This window comes from Mixophyes fleayi, chromosome 2 (assembly GCF_038048845.1).
Source record: "Mixophyes fleayi isolate aMixFle1 chromosome 2, aMixFle1.hap1, whole genome shotgun sequence".
NCBI classification, from domain to species: Eukaryota; Metazoa; Chordata; class Amphibia; order Anura; family Limnodynastidae; genus Mixophyes; species Mixophyes fleayi.
Window position 1 is genome coordinate 169,014,253 of NC_134403.1, and position 20,834 is coordinate 169,035,086.

The following is a 20,834-nucleotide window of genomic DNA, read 5'->3' on the forward strand; positions in this document are numbered from 1 at the left end:
TGTTATAATGGAACTGGTCTTCCTTCCAGTTTTTATAGTTTCCAGATTTTTTCAAATTTGGCGGCAGCAGTCTCAATTAGCTGGGCGGCGGCTCAGCTGGTGACATGGAAGTGTGAACACCTGATGATTGAATTGTGCACAAACAAAAGATGAAATGCTGCCAAATGTTTAAGGTTTGAATGGAATGGAGTACACCACTAATTGAAGGTGTCTATAAATGATCTTACATATTGTACAATGTATGGACAGTGCATGGCTGTCAGTTATATACAATGAAATATATACTGATATAACAATAATAAGGAGTTAGCAATAATAAAACGATTGAAAGAAGTGGTCTGTTGTTAGCGATGTATCTGGTGTATTGCAAGCAATAGTCTCTGGTTTAAAACATCTTGATATGTTAAACATCTGATATATTTAAAAAATCTGATATATTCAAAAAACAAATTCAGTTGTTGGGACAGTACGCTTTCCCAGACAGTTTTGAATAGTATCAATGAACAATGTAATGTACGAAAAATTCGTACACAGACAGGGATTGAGATAACAGTATAGGAAAACTAATGATGCTATTACTAAAAGGTAATAATGATATTACTAAAATGCTTGTTACAAAAGATGCTAGTTACTAAAAAAGGGGGGGGGGACGATAAGCCCTGAAAAGGTGACTAACTCATCCCGATAGGATGAATGGGAGGCAAGGGGGAGGAAGGGTGGGAATTTCAGGATTTTAAGAAATAGCCCAAATCAAAATCTATATTGAGTCCCTTTGGAGTCAGGGTTTTCAGGTAAAATATCCACCTGGCTTCCTCCTTTGAAATAAGGGATACATAGTCTCCGCCCCTCCAGGGTTTGGTGACTTTACAGATCCCTATATATTTTAAGGCAGTATGATCATGGTTGTGGTATTTGAGAAAATGAGCAGATACGGTGTGGTTCTCGGACTTATTTTTAATGTTCCGTATGTGTTCAGAGATACGAATGTGCAATTTCCGGATGGTGCGTCCCACATACTGGAGGCCACAGGGGCACTCCAGTAAGTAGACTACACCTATGGTGTCGCATGTAACCTTGGTTTTGATTTGGAATGACTCCCCCGTGACATGGGATCTAAAAATGGTAATGGGTTTTAGTCCCCTCTGGTTAGTCATAGTGCAAGCCTGGCACCTATGGCAAAAGTAGAAACCCCCACTATTCTCTTTAAGCCAGCTCTGTTTCTGTTTATGTTCTAGCTCCCCCTTTGCAGTGGGGATACACCAGATACATCGCTAACAACAGACCACTTCTTTCAATCGTTTTATTATTGCTAACTCCTTATTATTGTTATATCAGTATATATTTCATTGTATATAACTGACATCCATGCACTGTCCATACATTGTACAATATGTAAGATCATTTATAGACACCTTCAATTAGTGGTGTACTCCATTCCATTCAAACCTTAAACATTTGGCAGCATTTCATCTTTTGTTTGTGCACAATCCAATCATCAGGTGTTCACACTTCCATGTCACCAGCTGAGCCGCCGCCCAGCTAATTGAGACTGCTGCCGCCAAATTTGAAAAAATCTGGAAACTATAAAAACTGGAAGGAAGACCAGTTCCATTATAACAAACCCTGAGGAAGCTCACTGCCTTTCTGGCTACGAGCGAAACGCGTTGGTATTTACATTCACACGGAACCTTATAGCACTGTTAAGTGCCTACCTATTCAATCTCCACATTCCAGCACGCTGGATTGCTTATTTCATCCTGCCGAACCGCTGTCCGCGAGGGATATCTAGAGCGTTCACACGCCACCTCCGTTACACACAGGCTGTGTGCTTGTGCCCTGCATCATCATACAAACTTAAAGCAGGAGACGCTATCAGTCTGCAGGAGGGACCCCCGCTCAGCGCACATCAACTACTAAACAACATCAACCTCAACCCGCAGAACAGCTGTCTGCGAGGGATACATCCAGCGTGTATACGCTACCTCTGGTCAAACACAGGACCTGTGTCTGCACTTTGTACTGCTGTACATACTATAGACAGGAGACACTGTAAGTCCATAGGAGGGACCCCCGCTCAGCGTACATCTTCCACCGAGCGACACCAAGTAAGTTACCCTGGATTTTCACATATATTGCTTTTGGGACATTTTTCTTTTTTCATTCAAACTTCCATGGATATGACCTCCAGGTCCGTTTAGTGCACTCCATTAATGTCAGTACCTTTTTGGGACAATTGACTCAATATCACCCTTAACAGGGCTGAAAGGGCATCTGTTTACTGATTAATTGGACAATCTGCAACACTTTCAAGTTTATTTAACAGTCTGCAATGTGGCACAGTGTCAAAAGCCTTCTTTTGTTTCTCTTCTTTCACGTATACACCGAAAAAAAAAGTTTTGCCCACTTTACCTACTGACTGCGCCATATTCTCTTCAACTTGTGCCTTTGCGCATCTGATTGCCTGGCCTGGTGGTCTATAGATCACCTCAATACAAAGAACAGCCTTGAGGGGGTATACAACACAAAGCCCTCAACAAGAAGTACCATGCCCGGTGGGGACAGTCTGGGGATACCAAGATGTCTGGTGCCCTCTCCCTTTTCAGCATCTTGAGCACCTGTGGGAGCAAGGGAATTGGCGGAAATAAGTAAACCAGACAAAACTGCCACAGAATCATCTTGGCATCGATGTACCCTACGGTGGGAATCCGAAATTTGCGCGGAAGAGAGGTACCTTGAAGGTCAGACAGGACACCATGAAATCTCTCTCTGGCTAACCGCAACACTGATCAGAAGGCGAACACGTCCTTTTGAAGAGACTATTCTCCCGGATGTACTCTGTTGTGACTGAGGTAATTGCCCTCCCAGTTTTCCAAACTTGGGAAGAAGAATGCCGTTATCACTGGAATGTGGCGTTCCGCCCAAGACATGATCCTCGATACCTCCTTCATGGCCACTGCACTGTGGGTGCCCTCCTGATGGTCCAGGTAGACCACTGTCTTCGCATTATCTGACTGGACCTTCAAAGGCTTGCCCACCAGCCGCCTCTGAGGCTGGACAGGCGCCCTGTAAACTGACCGGAGTTTGATGGGCAGAAGTGCCTCCTGAGAGTCCCAGTGGCCCTGGAACCGGAGAGCGCTAATGACCCCACCCCATACCGACAGACTGGCGTTCGTGGTCTCTAGCGTTAAATCCCAAGACTGGAAGGAGCAACCCATAGTGAGATTCGACCAATCCAACCACCAGAGGATTTCAACCACTTAGAAAGAAACTCCCTCTAGAAAGTCCAAGAATGAAATTGGTCGAACAGAACCGCTTCGAACACTGATACCATGGTGCCCAGCAACTTCATACAGCGGAGAAGGGACACCTCCCCCCTAGCCAGGAAGGGCCTGGTCTTGGACAGGACCAAGAAAAACTTGTCCTCAAGAAGATATGCCAACTGGTGTTGAAGTTGAGGCCTAGAAAGTGCATCCTCTGTGTGGAAATTAAGTACTAGGCCAAGGTCATAATCAAACAGTGTGCTTCCAAGAAGGACTTTGGTAAGTAAAGATTGCGGAACAGAGCTGAGTAAGATAGGGCCTTCAACAATAGGTCGTCCAAGTAGGGGACAATTGTAATGCCCTGAGAGCGGGGGAGACCAGCCACAATGGCCATCACCTTCGTGAAAATCCTTGGGGAAGTAGCTAGGCCTGAACTGATGAGCATTGCAGACAACAAATCGAAGAAAACATAGAAGCCCCTCCCATAGGGGAATATGGAGGTAGGCATCCTTTATATCGAGGGAAGCAAAGAACTCTGCCTGTTCCATGCCCACAATGACTCCATTTTGAAGCTCAGGACTTGAACCAGTTTGATAGGGTTTTTAGGCTCAGGATTGTCTGGAACCAGAAAGAGATTGGAGTAAAACCTCAAACCCCGTTCCAGTAGAGGAGCTGGAATGATCACCCCTGAATCCAAGAGTTTTTGGCTTCACTCTCTGAAGAAGTCCATAGCGGTAGGTGACTTCTGGTTCTATTTCCGCACCACACCTTCCACGCTCGCAATTGGTACCGCCCTCTTGTGGGGAGCCCCAGGCTGAGACTGCTTTGGCGCAATACCTCAGACAGTCCACGTAGGGTTTAGCTAGGGCATCTTCCGCCTTAGCGCCCCCTATAGGATGACGAGTAAACGTCATGTTCTAGAGGCAGCTCAGACACGATTCAAGTTCTGACCTCTCTTCGGAAGAGGAAGGAGATTTGTTGAGGGAGTCAGGTGAGGAGGACTCAGTGTTGAGGATTTGTCCACCGCTCAGAGTGTGGATGACCTAGATTTAGGGGTTCGCCAAACATAGGGATTTGTGGATCCAGAGATCTCAGACTCTGCTAGGTTCTCACTTTTTAACTCTCAAAAGAAAACAGGTAATCTGTTTCCCTCCATCGCCCCAGTTGCTGGAATTAAATTCGGTGGCATGAAAAAAACCTGACAGCCATTTTCATATGTTGAGAAAGTTTAAATCCCTTTACCCCTTACCCTTAGAGAAAGCAAAATGGAAGACTCCTCCCGCTGTGGATCCACCTACAGCCTGGCTGACCAGATCCACTGCTATGCCTATACAGTGGTGGTGTTTCTCTCAAGTACACCACAGGCAGAAAATGTGATTTCTTGGTGCACTTAGCTTATGTAGCAGCAGGTGCCCTCTTCAGACCGGGCATATTTACAGCCTGGGCAGGCATGGTCTGAACAATTGGCCAAAGGTCTGCAAGAAAATCAGTTGGAACAAGCAAATTGGTCCGCTGATGATCATATTAGAGGCTTCAGATTTTTTTTTTTTTAGGTCAAGTATCTTTGGATGCAACAGTTACATTGAAGCTCTCTGCACTTACTGTAGCGCTAAAGCGTTCCTTATGACTACGCTCTTGGTCTGCGGATGCAAATTCAAAACACTAGAGGTGTTACCCTTAGATGGCGTGACCCTCTGCGGATCTCAACTGGACCAGATTATTCAGGTGGTCACTGATGGCAAAAGCTCTTTTTTGCAAATTAGCAAGACTAAACCCAAACATAAAAGGTTCTGGTCCTTTCACACCTTTAGTAGATCGCAGCGGAATCCCGAAAGGGGGCAGTCCTCTTCATAAGTGGAGAGGCAGGGGGCCTACTAGATACAGAAACCCCAGACCAGAGACAGTCTTCCGCATGATGGTCTTCAAGCATCAGAATTGTGGTAGGGGATCTCCTCATACTTTTTCAGGAACACTGGCTGGAATAAACCCCGAAGCCTGGGTTCAAGGGATTGTCACTCTGGGCTATGTGGGAGATCTGCTCCATTTTAAATTGCCCCTGACTCCAGGACCATCTACTATACCCCAATGTTTTGCAGTTTTCCTTAATAGGACGAGAGAGAAATATGAAAATACAATGGATTGGTTACTCTTAAAGTGGCATACTTGGTGGACATGCTGTTGCGTGCTTGAATGAAATTGGGAGGAGGGTAACTGTCATTGGATTGACATCTCAGTGAGCTTTAAAATCCACATCAAAATATGCTACAGATCACACACAACTTTTTTTCAAACTCATTTAAAAGACCAGTAAACACTAATTTGTATTTATTTATCTTAAGTTAAATGTGATCACATACACAAAAGTACAGGTCAGTACAAGTGACAGAGAAGGGAGAATCACTCAGCAAGAAATAAATATAATTCAGGGTCTACCAGAAGGTGGCCCAGCTCAGTGTAAAAGTAAAAGAACTTTTGTCATTGAGCTTTTATTTCTCAGTGGGGGTTAATTAAACACAAAAGAGAACAATTTACTGTGCGTTAGATTAAAAAAGTAGTCTAAAGGGGAATTTATCAAAATTTGCAACTTTTCCAGAAAAAAAGTTATTCAGTCACCCATTGTGCAATTTTATCATTAAAATCATAATACTTGCACCTACTTCAGTAACAAAGGGTTTGCAGAGTTCCGCATCAAAATTCCCCGTATATGATTTTCAAAGGGTCCTTCCACATCTGCCAAGACATGTGGGAGAGACTCTGTAATACTGCAGTCAACCTCAGAGCAGAGGAGGGGTGGAGATGGTGGACGGATAGTCGTTCTGAAATGCAAACAATGTGAGTTAGGCAGACATGTTCGGTTGTTTTTTTTAATAGCTACCTGTCCACAGCAGAGAAATGGATAAGCTATTAGCAGACAGCTTCAACAAAACCGTAGAAATTGATATTTGTGTGAACAAATCACAATCTAACACTATAATATAGTTTATATAACGTTTTTGCTGGTTCCAAGTTATACAACTTGTGCTTGTTAGTAAATATTTCTTCTGCTTATTGAGCACAGATTGAAAGTGCACATCATGCAGGCCAATCCTGCCATATGGCATGAGTGTAGAGTAACAAACCCAGTGTCCAATTTGAAAGCATGTGTGGTTGATCATATTGGACAAGATCCACCCAGTCAGCTCTTTTGCAGGCTGCTAAATAATTTTGGACCCGCCAAAAGATGATCACTGTTGGCCTGTATGTAAGTTATCTTCAGATGGCATTTTCCACTATGCTCTAATATCAGGGGTGGGCAAACCTGTCCTCAAGGGCCATATCCAGTTCATGTTTTTAGGATTTCTGTCTGTAGAAACAGGTGGGATAATTACTGACCCAGCCAAATAGATTAACTCAGCTGTACATGATTAAAGAAATCCTAAAAACATGAACTGGATATGGCCCTTGAGGACAGGTTTGCCCACCCCTGCTCTAATTGTTCAATGCCTTTATTTTGGGGCTGCAGGCACCACAACAGTCAGACCAATTGCATGTCCCAGCTTTAATGACAAAACTATTCACATGAACTCCTATTTCAACTTATTCAGGGTATTCCAACATATAGTGTTTACATACAACAATGGTCTGGTGATGCACTCATAGCCACTTGTAATGCAGATCATAGTTGTCCCAAGAGAAATATCCGAAATAATCCAAAATCCTTGAATGGGTGCAGGAAGCCTGGGGAAAGAAAAAAGAAACCCCAACACATTATCAACAGAGGGAAATGTTCCAAACAGATTAAAAGTCAGTACACATTAAACCACATGAATGTCTCTAAAATATCAGATTATCAGCTTGCTTAAAAAAATAATGAATTCAAATTATTTATAACCCAAAAATACTATGAGAAGATGCCAACAAAAGTCCTTGGTAAAGAAGTTATCTTCATCCCATTTCCTTATTTAACAAGAACCACTTGTGGCTCAGACTATAGATGTGCTATTAAATAGGTAGTTTTAAAGACTACCGAAATAGAAAATATTTATTAATAGTCTTAGGTACATTTTAAGCACAGGACAATAGTTTACAGTATTAATAGGTAAGTTAACCAAAGTCACAAATTAAAGACCAAAAAAAGAACCCCCCCCCCCCCCCCCGGCCCAAACATTTATTAGATTAAAACAGTGGTGGGTAACAGGCAGCGTGTCTGCCAATCCTTCAACTGGGGCATGTGGTGACATTCTGGAGTAGGTGGGCATGTGGGAGCATTTTAGGAGAGTGCTGTGGGGGTGCTGAAGGTGTTTTGGGGAAATTTTTTATTTATGAAATTAAGAGCAATATGCAGCTATTTTGGAGGTTGGATGGTCACACATGTGGGTCCGTGAAGCATATCAGGTTGCCCATCACTGAATTAAAAGATCACAACAGTTGAAAAATACATTGTATTATTTTTTTACGTTTAAACAGTGTCATTTTGGTGTCAGCCTCTGTTAGAAAGAATGTCACGTATCAGCATAAATAATGCAGAAAGGATATATTCTAAGTGATTGTCTCTTTGTCACAACGCACATTAAGCTAGCTGTGGTGTGCTATTGCGGAAAGCAGACTGAACAGGTAATAAGGGCCTAACAGCAGCTCCAATGGCCTGCCCTGATAGATGCACAAAAACTGCTAGAAAATATGAAGTATCAAAAATGCGTACACTCTTGAAATAGGAATGCTCCTAAATAATAAATATTACAGTTTAAATCCATGTCCAGAATCGGTCTGGTAACGTCAAGATTCACTTGCCCTAAAATCACACAAGAAACTTTACAAGCAGGTAAACTGTAAAAATAACCACCTAACATTTAACATACACAAAAGTATAAGACAACATACTGGGGGTTGAAATTGGCATCTAGGTACAAAAATACATTACTGTTTAGGAAATGTAAAATGTGTGCAACTACCTGCATGGCAAAGGCTTAGTACATAGGACATGCTCCACGAGGCATTTCTGTTCTGCACCCAATTCTTGCAAACTGTCTTTATCTTCCTCACCTGCAAATAATTGTTTGCTATTTAGAACACTTAACACAAGCAGGCTCTAACAATATTTGAAACTACTTTGGTGGCAGAGTGCTAGAATACAAGGTAAAAAACAAACCTGCACCAAGAAACTTCTCCAGCTTGCTGAGCCAGGTCAGGCCAACGCTGTGAACACCAGCTACATGAGTGCAATGGTATCTTGATGGACAGATTGGGTCTAGTATTAAAATCAGAAAGCATTAGCATTGGGGTTTAGCATTTAAATAGAAATAATAGGTACAACAAACAAGTATGAAAACTAAGCTTCTACTACAATTAATCTTTATTTATAAAGTGTAGACATATTATATAATATGTATAGGAAAAAGAAAAAAAAAGTAAAGCACAATTTCCACCCACTTTAAAAGGTTTTTTAAATCTAATGGTGATAGTTTCATCAAACTTTTGGTGTGTTATTTATCCCACTGTTTAATTAGAAAAAGTATCACACCACAGTAGAGACCATGAAGTATTCATAAAAATATATTGCCTCTGTGAAGTTTAATAGGGCACGAGAAGTCGGACTCCAAGGTTTCTGCCTCCTCTTCGGTTGTTAACTTCAGCGCAAGCTCCAACTCAACACACTCAAAAACATAGAGTGATGGGATCAGATCAGAGTTGGGTTTCCAAGACTTGTTGGACTATAAAGACAAATATTCAGATTTTAAAACTCAGTATATCAAAGAAATGGAAAGGGACTTGTGCTCCTCTACCAGAAAAGGGGTGTGAGCTTTTAAGTACACTGAAAATGCACATGGTTACTATTCAAGCAAACAATTTGATAAGTAAAGTCAAAAATGTAACTAAACTTAAAAGTTTAAACCATTTATTTTAAAACCTCCACAAATAGGCTTCTACTTATACATGTGAAAGTGTTTTTTTTCTTCTGACTTACATCAGCTCTACAATCTTATCTTTTGCCAACTGGCTGGTGCAGTCTGCAAATAGCTTTGAGGTCCACTGGAAATGTATTACATGTTTACCATATCCTGACAAAATTTCTTATTTGAAGAAAGGCAATTAGTACTCAATATAAAAGTGGAAGGCGGGAAGTAAGTTGTTGGTATTTGGGACAGGAAATCTTACAACACAAGCTCAGACAGCATCAGAATACCAAGTGTTTGTTTGTAGTAACCAATGCTAGAAGACAAAATGGGTATTTCACTCACTGTTTGCTCATCATCTTCTTCTCCCTCCAACACGACACAGTGATATAAGAGGCCTGATTCTGTAGCTATAACTAGGATGTTAGGGACACAAGGTAAGCAAAGCACTGCACAAGCATCATAGCCGTAGTTATCCTCTGCTGCAGGATGCATTGGAAGAGGGCCTAACAGCTTACCAATATTGCTGTGACTGCAAAAAAAAAAAAAGTTTTACTATTAGCCAGACAACCGTAACACTTGAAATCCGAGTTCTCTAACAAAACAAATGGCTTAAAAAAATGTACCTAGTGAATCACAAAAAGGTTTTTTGCGTCAACCATTTTTCAAAGTTAACAATTTTACTTCTAGTGGAAAACATGAAATGAGTGTGTGCATCTCTATTTATGCAGCACAGTGGCTCAGTGGTTAGCACTTCTGCCTCACAGCACTGGGGTCATGATTCAATTCCCAACCATGGCCTTATCTGTGTGGAGTTTGTATGTTCTCCCCGTGTTTGCATGGGTTTCCTCCGGGTGCTCCGGTTTTCTCCCACACTCCAAAAACATACTGGTAGCTTAATTGGCTGCTATCAAATAAAATTGACCTTAGTCTCGGTATGTGTGTCTGTGTTAGGGAATTTAGACTGTAAGCTCCAATGGGGCAGGGACTGATGTGAATGAGTTTTCTGTACAGCTCTGCGGAATCAGTGGCGCTATATAAATAAATGATGATGATGATAATCTCACCTCCTCTGGAGATTAATGTACAATAGGAAAGTTTCTCCATTTTCATAAAGTATGTAGAGAGGATACGCTGTCTCTTCTTTACTGTATACCCCATGGCCCTTTGAAAGTGCAACTAGTGGACCAAAAACACATGCAACAGCAGTCTCTCCGAGAGAGGCTTTGTAAGATCGCCTGGAAGCACAAAAAAATAAATGAACAATATAAATCTCATAGAAATAACATTGAGCTACAAAAACGAACACTAACCGAAGAACACTTTTGTCCACGATTGCTGAATGGATGAAGAATGTAAACCTTTAAAATGTATATTAAAACTTAGTACCATTCTCTTTTATAATTAAATGAAAAAGCTCAAAAATAGGTATACAATATTATAACTTACAAAGCCTCAGCTAACTCCTAAATAGTCACTCCATTAAAAGCACAATGTAGTGCACTACATGGACATACACCCACCCATTATGAGGAAGCGTTGTCTCTTCATCTGCATTGGAAAGTGGGATAACCTTTTCTGGTGTTAAATGATCCTGTAGGCTGTATATTCTAAAAGGAAAACAAGGTGTTAACATCTGTAATGTAAAGTCTGTATAGTGCACACGTGTGTGTGTGTGTGTGTGTGTGTGTGTGTGTGTGTGTGATATATATATTTACATACATACATACATATAGATACACACATACACACTACATGCCTGGTGCTCAATGCATGAATAGTATTGTCTCTTTATAATGCCAGAACTTGGATGGACTTCTACTTAAAGTTATTTTTGTTTTGTTTTTTTACTTGGAGCACTGTATCTTAAATCTATTACTACTCATTTAATATAACTTGAATCATTCCAGATTCTGCCTTCATCATTATGGTGTTTAGCAGTACTCATTACAGTGATTGACAAAGAAGAAAAAAAAGTTATATAATGTGTGTATGACAAGTAACCAGGCAGCAGTAATTATTAGTTTTTTAAAAATATCAGCAATAGAGATAAGAAAGAAAAAAAACCAACTTGTAGTCTATACTGCAATATGCATTTTAGGTTTAGAGATACTTTAATGCAAATGTACACAATAAATCACTAGTAAGAGAACATTTACAAGACCAGGGTTATTTTCTATCATTTGGCTAACATGACAAAAAAAGTAGTGTAAGAAGAAAACAAAACAATTCGAAATTTATTATTTTACCTTATTATATTATCAGAAGTTAGCAAAATCAGATGAGGCTCTTGTGTCTCACTTGGGTACCATGTTGCTTGCTTTAGAACTAAAGAAGTTGAGCTAGTAAAGATTCTATCAGCAATAGGGATAGTTCTGTGCAGAATAGAAGAAAAATAGGAAACATGTTTTAAAGGTTTATATATTTCCACTCCATTACTTACATAATGTAGTTGTTAAGTGTAAAGAGGAAATTAACCAATTTATAACAAAGGGTTTGCTTTTGATACATAATTATTTCCTGTACAAGAACTTTTACATGTAACTGCATAGTGCTTCCACTGCTGAAGTAAAATGTAGAATTGTCCCTTGCTGATTAAAACATCATAAAGCATTTGGCAACACTAAGAAAGTGATGGGTATCTGTCATGTTCTGTTTTATGAAAAGTAATTCCATGTTGTGTAAAATGTGTACGTATATATTGCACAAAAGGAAAATAAAGGAAAAACAAAAAAAAGTTCAAGACGTTCTTTCATTCGACAAATCTGTTACACGGCTATAGTTTTAGCTTGTGCTGGTATCTCCCCAAACAGAATTAAATGCATATACAAATATACTTTAAGATATTACACCACATGATCTAAAATATCTGCATATCATTTTCTAGACCAATGCTGTTCATCTTCTTGGGTATGAAGGGCTACATTTGGTGGAAGGGAGGGCCAATATGGAGAACAGCATGGTGAAAAAGCTTATATTCTTAAACTGTGCTGCCTACTGTTGAAGGAGCTTATATATCACTCTGGAGTTATGTCCCAGATGACTTTAGGAGAAAGAAAAATACCTAACATGCTTAGTATTGTTAATTAAAAGAAACAGAAATATGTACTTATTTAGCACAGCTAAAAGATAATCAGCATGTGCAGTGTAGCAAAAAAGTAAATCGTGTGCATAGCAGAGATCCACGCATTCCACAGTTTCGATGCAGGGTCCTGACTGACAGCATCAGCCTCATGCTCACCATTACAGACTGATGACGACTTTAAAAGTCCCAGGATTCACGTAGCCATTTTGCTTAAATAATTATTCCTTTCTATTAACATAAAAGGATGCACATATTTTGTGGCTCCTATGTTTGTCTCGCTCTGGAATTCTATAGTATTTGTCCACCAGTGCTCATGCCCACTTCTGCAACCCTGTGACCAGATTAACAACCTTATGCAGTCACATAAGCATAGTTTATCAGCTCTATGCACACCAGTCTCATGACCATCGCATACAAACCTGTGCTCACATTTAAAGGCTTGAGCTCAGATAAACTGTCCCATGTACAGTCTTCAAAGCCACAAAATTCAGCTCTGTGCCAGGTCCTACACACATCTTCCCATATTTACCTTTTGTCCCTGTTGTGTGGTTTACTGTTCTTACCACATTAGCAGGGATGAGAGCACCCAGGTAATGTGAAGAGCAAGTCCTGCAGTTTCAACCAATTAAATCATGATTCTTCCATATAGTGACATATCAGGAGAATTCAGCCAAAAAAAAACCCTGCAGATTCATGTGAATGAGCCATGCAGCTTCTATTTGTAACAGCAACAAGCAGTTTCAGTTAATAGGAGGGAGGGCACAGCTGAAGTGGGCAGTGATACTGCATACTTCAGTGTGAACAAACAACGACATTGCCAGAGTAAAAAACAAGGCGCTTTAGAGGGACAATTTAGAGATGTGGACAGGTATCGAGGACTCGTAAAGTTAATACAGTGTGGTGAAATTATCAAGATGATAATACTTTTACATAAACATGAAATTAAAATCAATAAAGTAAATGTATATAAGGTTTAGCTACCAACTGTCCTCATATTATATCCCTTGTATCTCCATAAAAGGAATCACTGGATAATACCTGCAGTTAACAGTCTTTCCACCACCTTCAAATTCAGAGTTTTTTCCCCAGCGCTTAGGAACCTCCAGAACCATCAAGCCTTTACTTCCAATCAGAGCAATATGATGCTGGGTAGGGCTTACAAGGACTTGAGTAACATCAAACAGTGGGGGGTTAATGCATAGGAGTCTCTGACAAATGAATACAAAACATGTTCTTTAGCAAGTTACTGATACTATACAGCAGTTAAAAAAAAAAATAAAAAAAAATAAAAACAGAAAATGGTTTATATCAAGTACACAAAAAAAATGCAGAAACATAACATATAAGATACATAAAAACTTGGAAACAATGACATGTACTGTATGCAGTACCTGTAATTCAGGTAGTAATACTAATTAATGTAATTTTAGCAAATTAGGTTACACTTTTAAACTTTGCATCACAATAGCATACATACAAATACTATTTTTTAACTAGTATTCACAGTGCTACTGTGTATGCAGAGCTTTACAAATCTACACACGTACAGGGAGCACTATACAAAACAATATAAGTGTAGTGACAGGATTTGAAGAAACATAAACAAGAGGTCCCAGTTGTGAAGAATTTACAGCCAAACTAATAGAAAAAGGGATGTACTAAACGGATGATCACTGAAAAGGATGATAAGGGTGATTGCCTGCAGTTAAATTTTCTGTCATTAGATGGCACTAACCTTTTTCTTTCACCCAATGGTTTCAATAGAGAAAAAGCAACTTTATTAAAATTATTTACAATTTATTAAAGTGTAAATCACACTTTAATATACATACCTGTTGATAAAAAATTTTTATAAAATGTACTAATTACAAATAAATTTACATGCAATGATTTATTCTAGCAAAACAGCTCTATCATTTTTATTTATGTGAGATGAAGGCCTTTTAAGCATAGATATAAACACCTGGGACTGTTTTCTATGCATTTACAGTGGGAAGATAGCTATATATTTTTTATTTATGTGGGATGATCACAGTTGAAACATATATATGGACATTGGGGACTATTTTCTATGGGCATGATTCATTAGGGTACACATTTTTAGTGCAACTTGCGCTCAGAATTTGATACCTGTATTTAGGCTTTGTGCGCCCACAAAATCACGAAGTCACAGATCTCAAGATCCATGGCCTGTTGAATTTGGGTGCAGGGCTGCTGTAGTACACAGGTGCTGAAGGTACGTATGTACCCATCAGAGCCTGCTGAGCTAGTGGATAGGGCAGCTTTGGCAGGGGAACACAAGGAAGGGCAGTCCCCTGACCATAATTACGAGCCAAACCCAGGCTGCTCAGCACAGGCCTGGATTCCCTGGGGAGTAGGGTCTGCAAAACAAATGTGTGTGCCCCCCCTCCCCCAGGGAGAACCAGTTCTGAGCTGAAAGCACCAGGGCTCGTCCTACACCCCTGGAAGGTAGGTGTAGGGTAATAAAATGGAAAGAGGTAAAGAAAGGGAGTACAACACCATTTTAGTTTGTGGAACTACAAGTCCCAGCGAGCCATTTACAGTCTCGGCATGCTGGTGCTTGTAGAACACTCGAAGGTGTACATATACCCATCCTCCCAATAAAAACGCACAGATATATATTGATAATGTACTTCATGCTGTAATTTACAGCATTTTTAGTTAATTCTTATACATATATGATTGTGGCCAACACAGTGTGTCAGTGGTTAGCCCTTCTGCCTCACATCACTGGGGTCATGAGTTTGATCTGACCATGACCTTATGTGTGTGGAGTTTGCATATTCTCCCTGTGGTTTGTGGGTTTCCTAGAGGTGCTCCGGTTTCCTCTCACACTCCAAAAACATACCAGCACAGTGGTTCCCAAACTGTGCGCCGCGGTTCCTTGGGGTGCCGTGGTGATCTCACAGTAGTGCCGTAGTCAGGGCCGGTGGTAAGCAAGGCGGGGGGACTTGGTAATAATTCTGACACAGGGATGCCTTGAAAAAATTGTGGAGACCCCTAAGGGTGCCTCAAATTGAGAGTTTAGGATCCACTGTACTAGGTTAATTAGCTGATATACCGTAGTCTCTCTTGGTCTGTGTGTGTGTATGTTAGGGAATTTAGGCTGTAAGCTCCAATGTACAGTGCTGCGCAATTAGTGGTGCTATATAAATATATGATGATGATGATATATTTAAGAGCTATGTTTCTTGTAGTTTGCAAAATTCTAACACAAATTGCCTGTGATCATCTTTTTAGTACAGTCCATAGAAAAATATGCAAAAACAATAGGTGACAATTTAGAGTATAGTTAAAATCAAGTGCAGAGTAGGGGGTCTCAGGTTTATTTTACTGATTCAGGGTTCTCCCCAGAAAATTTTACCAGTCGGGTGGCATTAAGCAGCAGCCGGGTGGGGGCAATTTTCTGTGTAAAACTTCGCAATAATAACGAAAAATGTTGGAGGTTACTGCCCACACCTACCAGGACTGGTCGGGCTGGTGGTCAGTGGTCTAACACACACACACACTGCTGGCTGTAGTGTTCACATAGTGCCTGTTATACTAGGAGAAACAATGGTTTATTTTATTATAATAGGACTCTATTGGGCTCCAAAAGCCAAGTAGCTAAAAAAACAGCCAGGTGGATCACCCAGGAAACCAGTGCTGGGGAAAACACTGCTGATTCTCTGTGCAAGTAGCATCTGGGAAAGGGCTGAAGGTGTAATGTCAGAAGGCAAGCACTTCTAATTATATAGAGCATAAGAAAAAAAAAAAAAAAAGATGTTAAAAAACAGTCACCAGGTAATCCACTGCTATGTTATTTCAATATTACGTATTATCTTATAAAGTTTATAGCAAAAAAAGTAAGCAGGCGACAGGTTTGAAGGATACAGGATATTTTATATATATATATATATATATATATATATATTCACCTCTAACTAAAATCTGTAATCTCTCGCTCTCTACTGGCATCTTTCCATCACTATACAAGCCCGCAGTGATTACTCTTATTCTGAAAAAAACAAGATTCCGACCCAAACTCTCTCTCAAATTACAGTCCCATCTCAGCTCCCGTGCCCCTTCAAGCTTCTAGAGACTTGCCTACACTCGCCTCACAACCTTCCTTTCCGCAAACAACCTGTTGGATCCTCTTCAGTCTGGCTTTCGTTCTCAACACTCCACAGAGACTGCGTTGACTAAGGTTGTCAATGATCCAATCAATGCTAAAACTAAACGCCATTACTCTATCCTAATTCTCCTGGATCTCTGCTGAATTTGACACTGTTGACCACTCTCTTCTCATACAAACACTGCAATACCTAGGTCTTCAAGACACATCCCTATCCTGGTTCTCTCTGACATTTCTATCTCTGTTGATAACATGACCTTAAACCCCATCTCTCAAGCTCGCTGCCTAGGTGTAATCTTTGACTTAGAACTATCCTTTGTTTCTCACATCGACTATATATCTAAATCATGTTATGTACATCTAAAAAACATTTGCAGAATACGCACATATCTTACACAAGACACCGCAAAAACCTTAATTCATGCACTTATCTCCCGCATTGACTATTGCAATTCTCTCCTTACTGGTCTTCCCCAAAACAGACTCAAACCCCTACAATCTATTTTGCACGCAGCGACAAGATTGATTTTCCATGCAAATTGTTATTCCTCTACTGAATCACTCTGTATGTCTCTACACTGGTTGCCTGTTTTCTACCAAATCCAATATAAAATACTTTTACTAACCTACAAGGCCATCAACAAAGCTGCACCAACATACATCTCCTCTCTTGTCTCAAAATATTTCACAACTCGGCAACTCCGTTCTGCACAAGATCTGCATCTCTCATCCACCCTCATTACATCCTCCCATTCCCGGTTACAGGACTTTTTCAGGCTGCACCCACTCTATGGAATTCACTCCCTGGCACAATAAGACTCTTCTGGTCTACAAACTTTCAAGCGTTCTCTGAAAACCCACCTCTTCAGACAAGCTTATAATATTTCTCAACCACCCTCTTAACATCACTAGCTTACGCTATTACCACCCGTTACACAATTTCACACAAGACAACTACCCCCTGACCAACATTGTTGTGTGACGGAATCATTTAGTTTACTAATCACTTTCACCTTTGTAGTCTGGCTGGACCAAAATGCAAAATGTAGACCTAACCTCATGTATCAAACTCCCATTGTCCCATAGATTGTAAGCTTGCAAGCAGGGACTTATCACCTCTTTGTCTGTTTTACCCAGTTTGTTTATTGTTTGTCCCCAATTGTAAAGTGATACGGAATATGTTGGGAGCTATATAAATAATGATGATATACACACACATATTTATACATACACAGTTAAAGCTGGTGGCCAATAATTACTGCATTAAGAATGATGGTCAATGTAATAATCTGTACAGAAGGCATATCTTAACCATATGTATTTATATGACAACTTCAAAACTATTGGATGCTTGCGCTTCTAGGCTGTCAACTTTATAATACACTAAAAGACCAGTGGTCTGATTCATTGAGAAGTAAAGCAAAAAACAAACAAACAAAAAAAAAGTAACTTCGCACCTTGGCAAAACCATGTTACATTACAGAGGGAGGGCAGTTTAGAGTGTGGGAGCATAATTACAGTTGGGGTAAGGCATGTCCTAGATCAACTTTAAATTATGTGCAAAATAATAAACTAATTTGCACCCCTTGCATTAGAACATGGTTTGTCCAGGAGAAAATGTACTCCTTTTTTTTTGCCTTACTTTCCTCAATGAATCAGAGCCCAGGTTCAGAACTTTAATGACACAGTAGGATGGAAGAAAAATTGCTAGTCCAAAAAGTTACTTCATTTGCTACAAACTACTAGATACAGCACAGTACTTCTATAAGCAGTGAATTGCTCACTTGTATGTTTTAATTTGTTTCATTTTGTTCTGTTCCAGTAACTTACACTAAAACGAACATTAAACAGATGGTTAGTCAGCTGGATATTGTATAGCTGTGTGCACATTTTCCATTACTATTCATTCATATATTCATATAGTAAACTCATTTTGATACACCTGACATGTAATTAACAGCTTTGACGTATCAATGTTACAGCGTTGCAGAAATCAAAACTAAAACCCCAGAAGATTTCGGGTACCAATACATCTAAAGACAAACGCAAGCAAAATACTTTCAGTTTTAAATAAGCCATACAAATCATCCTTCTGATACAACAAGACGTTTCCTATATTACCCAAAAAATGCCTGTCACTCTTCAAGCGTGGTTCTGAGATACACAAACAGCACAGATCAGAAAGTTACATTACAACCATAAACGACCAGATTGCGCACACATGGGTGCCGACATCAGTCGGGAAACCATTGGCCTAAAGTAATGGCTCTTATACTTTTTGCAACTTTTACATTACCGTCACTCCTGTCATATTGTGCACTAGACGATATAGTCACACTTTCTGCACTCATTGTACAGTTCCCCCTTTAGAAAGTTCCCATGTGTTAGCTGCAGCTCGGAGACATACAATAACCCAGGCTGGGGCACATTAGGCTGTATTAAGGATAAGTAGCCCTAACCTGCTCTCTGCCCGAGCTCAGGCTGCGAAGTCTTAGGGTGACAAAGCCGCACTCCTCCTGGTCCCAGATCAGCAGGTCGCCGTCCAGACTACACAGCAGATTTTTTAGCTGGCCACGGCCCGCCGTCGCATTGGGCTGCCCCCGGAGCTGTGAGAAGAGCGGGTGTTCACTTAATGCACTCTGCCAGCGGTCTCCTGCCCTGCCAATCGCCGCCATCTTTGCCCACCACAACTGCTTTTTCGGTCGTGGCTAGTTCCCTTCAGCGAAAGGACCTTCCTTCGTCAGCACATCACCAGATCATGTGACTGCCGTAGTCACATGGTACACAGTTCACGGCGGGTAGCTGCAAATGTTGCTGTGTAGCTGAAAGCAATGCAGGAAGATCAGCTAAGAAATAGGTGTAATCATGTAGGACACATTGATGAATAGGAAATATGTGAGAGAAAAACTGCCGGGCAGTGGGGGAATATGAGGGAAATGCTGATTGGCTGAGGAGTATATGTTTAAAAAGCTAGAGGGCAGAGAGGCATATGCGGGAAAAGCTGTGGGGCATTTGAGGCAAAGTATAGTCGGCACGGGGCGGCATATGATAGAAATGCTGGTGGGCAGGGGCTAGAATGTGTGGGAAGCTGGTGGGCAGGAGAGAACTTGATATAAATCTAGTGAAAAGGTGGGATGTGATAGGCTGGTTTGCATGGACTGCCATGTGATAGAAAAGCTGGTTGACATGTTAGAGAACGCTGATGGGCATGTGAGGGAAAAGATGGATGTCAGGCGGCATGTGAGACAGGATTGTGGGCAGGGGGGAATGTCAGGGAAAATCCAGTGGGCAGAGGATCATGTGAGGAAAAATCTGGTGGTCAGATTGACATTTGTGGGGCATATGGGCATGTGAGAGATAATCTGGCAGGCAGAGGGGCATGTGAATTAAAATCTGGCAAACAGGGTCATGTGAGGGAAAATAATGTGGGCTGAGGGGCATGTGAGGGAAATGCAGGTGGGCAGAGAGGCATGAGAGAACAAATGGGCAGAGGCATATGTGAGAAAAAAATGCCCCTGTTTTCATTTGCATTTTTTTTTGCATTTTAAATGCCCCACAAAAGCTGCTGCATTGAAGTCTTTCTCCCCTACAAATAACTTCTCTCTTCTCGGTTTACTATCTGCCTTTCTCCTACTGAAACCACCCTGTCCTCCCATTAAATTATGCTTTCACTACAAAAATATTTAGTGCTCTCCAATCCATTTCCACTTGTTATATCTAAGATTATAATCTCAAAACATCCCAACCTCCTTCCATTGCCAGGTTACCACAATTCTCAGGACTGCAACCCTTCTCGCATGCGGAAACCTACCCGTAGAACTCTTCAACTGAATATCTGCCAAGTATCCTCTCTAGCTGCAAGACCCTACTGAAAGCTCAACTGTTTATGACAGTACTCAAATAGTCAGGGCCTGATTAAGGGTTCTGGCCGCCCTAGGCTAATACGGCCGCAGCGCCCCCCCCCCCCCCTCCTCCGAATATATAGGTGTATAGGAACACTCCTGAATATGAATGTTCAGGTGTATTCTCCAGCATTCAAATTTAGACAGATTCCCCCCCCCTCCCTATAGATATGCAGGGCAGTTCCCCCCCCCCTCCCTATAGATATGCAGGGCAGTTCCCCCCCCCTCCCTATAGATATGCAGGGCAGTTCCCCCCCTCCCTATAGATATGCAGGGCAGTCCCCCCCCCATCCCTATTGATGTGCAGGGCAGTTCCCCCCCCCCCTCCCTATAGATATGCAGGGCAGTTCCCCCACCCCCCCCTCCCTATAGATATGCAGGGCAGTTCCAACCCCTCACTATAGATATGCAGGGCAGTTTCCCCCCCCCCCTCCCTATAGATATGCAGGGCAGTTCCCCCCCTCCCTATAGATATGCAGGGCAGTTCCCCCCCCTCCCTATAGATATGCAGGGCAGTGTCCCCCCCCTCCCTATAGATATGCAGGGCAGTTCCCCCCCCTCCCTATAGATATGCAGGGC

At 41.1% G+C, this 20,834-nt stretch overlaps 1 protein-coding gene across 1 annotated transcript in view; it reads right to left on the reverse strand.

Moving 5' to 3' along the window:
- The window catches only part of NUP88 (nucleoporin 88), a 36,902-nt gene extending 17,810 nt beyond the window's left edge, over positions 1 to 19,092 (reverse strand). Inside the window, exons 1-11 of the mRNA XM_075194958.1 lie at positions 18,813 to 19,092; positions 13,257 to 13,426; positions 11,383 to 11,508; positions 10,657 to 10,743; positions 10,201 to 10,371; positions 9,479 to 9,665; positions 8,800 to 8,950; positions 8,389 to 8,487; positions 8,192 to 8,282; positions 6,873 to 6,977; positions 5,918 to 6,076 (exon numbers count right to left, since the gene is read on the reverse strand). Coding sequence (XP_075051059.1) covers positions 5,918 to 6,076; positions 6,873 to 6,977; positions 8,192 to 8,282; positions 8,389 to 8,487; positions 8,800 to 8,950; positions 9,479 to 9,665; positions 10,201 to 10,371; positions 10,657 to 10,743; positions 11,383 to 11,508; positions 13,257 to 13,426; positions 18,813 to 19,028 — 1,562 coding nt within the window. The 5' untranslated portion in view covers positions 19,029 to 19,092. The remainder of the gene's footprint in view (positions 1 to 5,917; positions 6,077 to 6,872; positions 6,978 to 8,191; positions 8,283 to 8,388; positions 8,488 to 8,799; positions 8,951 to 9,478; positions 9,666 to 10,200; positions 10,372 to 10,656; positions 10,744 to 11,382; positions 11,509 to 13,256; positions 13,427 to 18,812) is intronic.
- Positions 19,093 to 20,834: the final 1,742 nt, after the last annotated feature.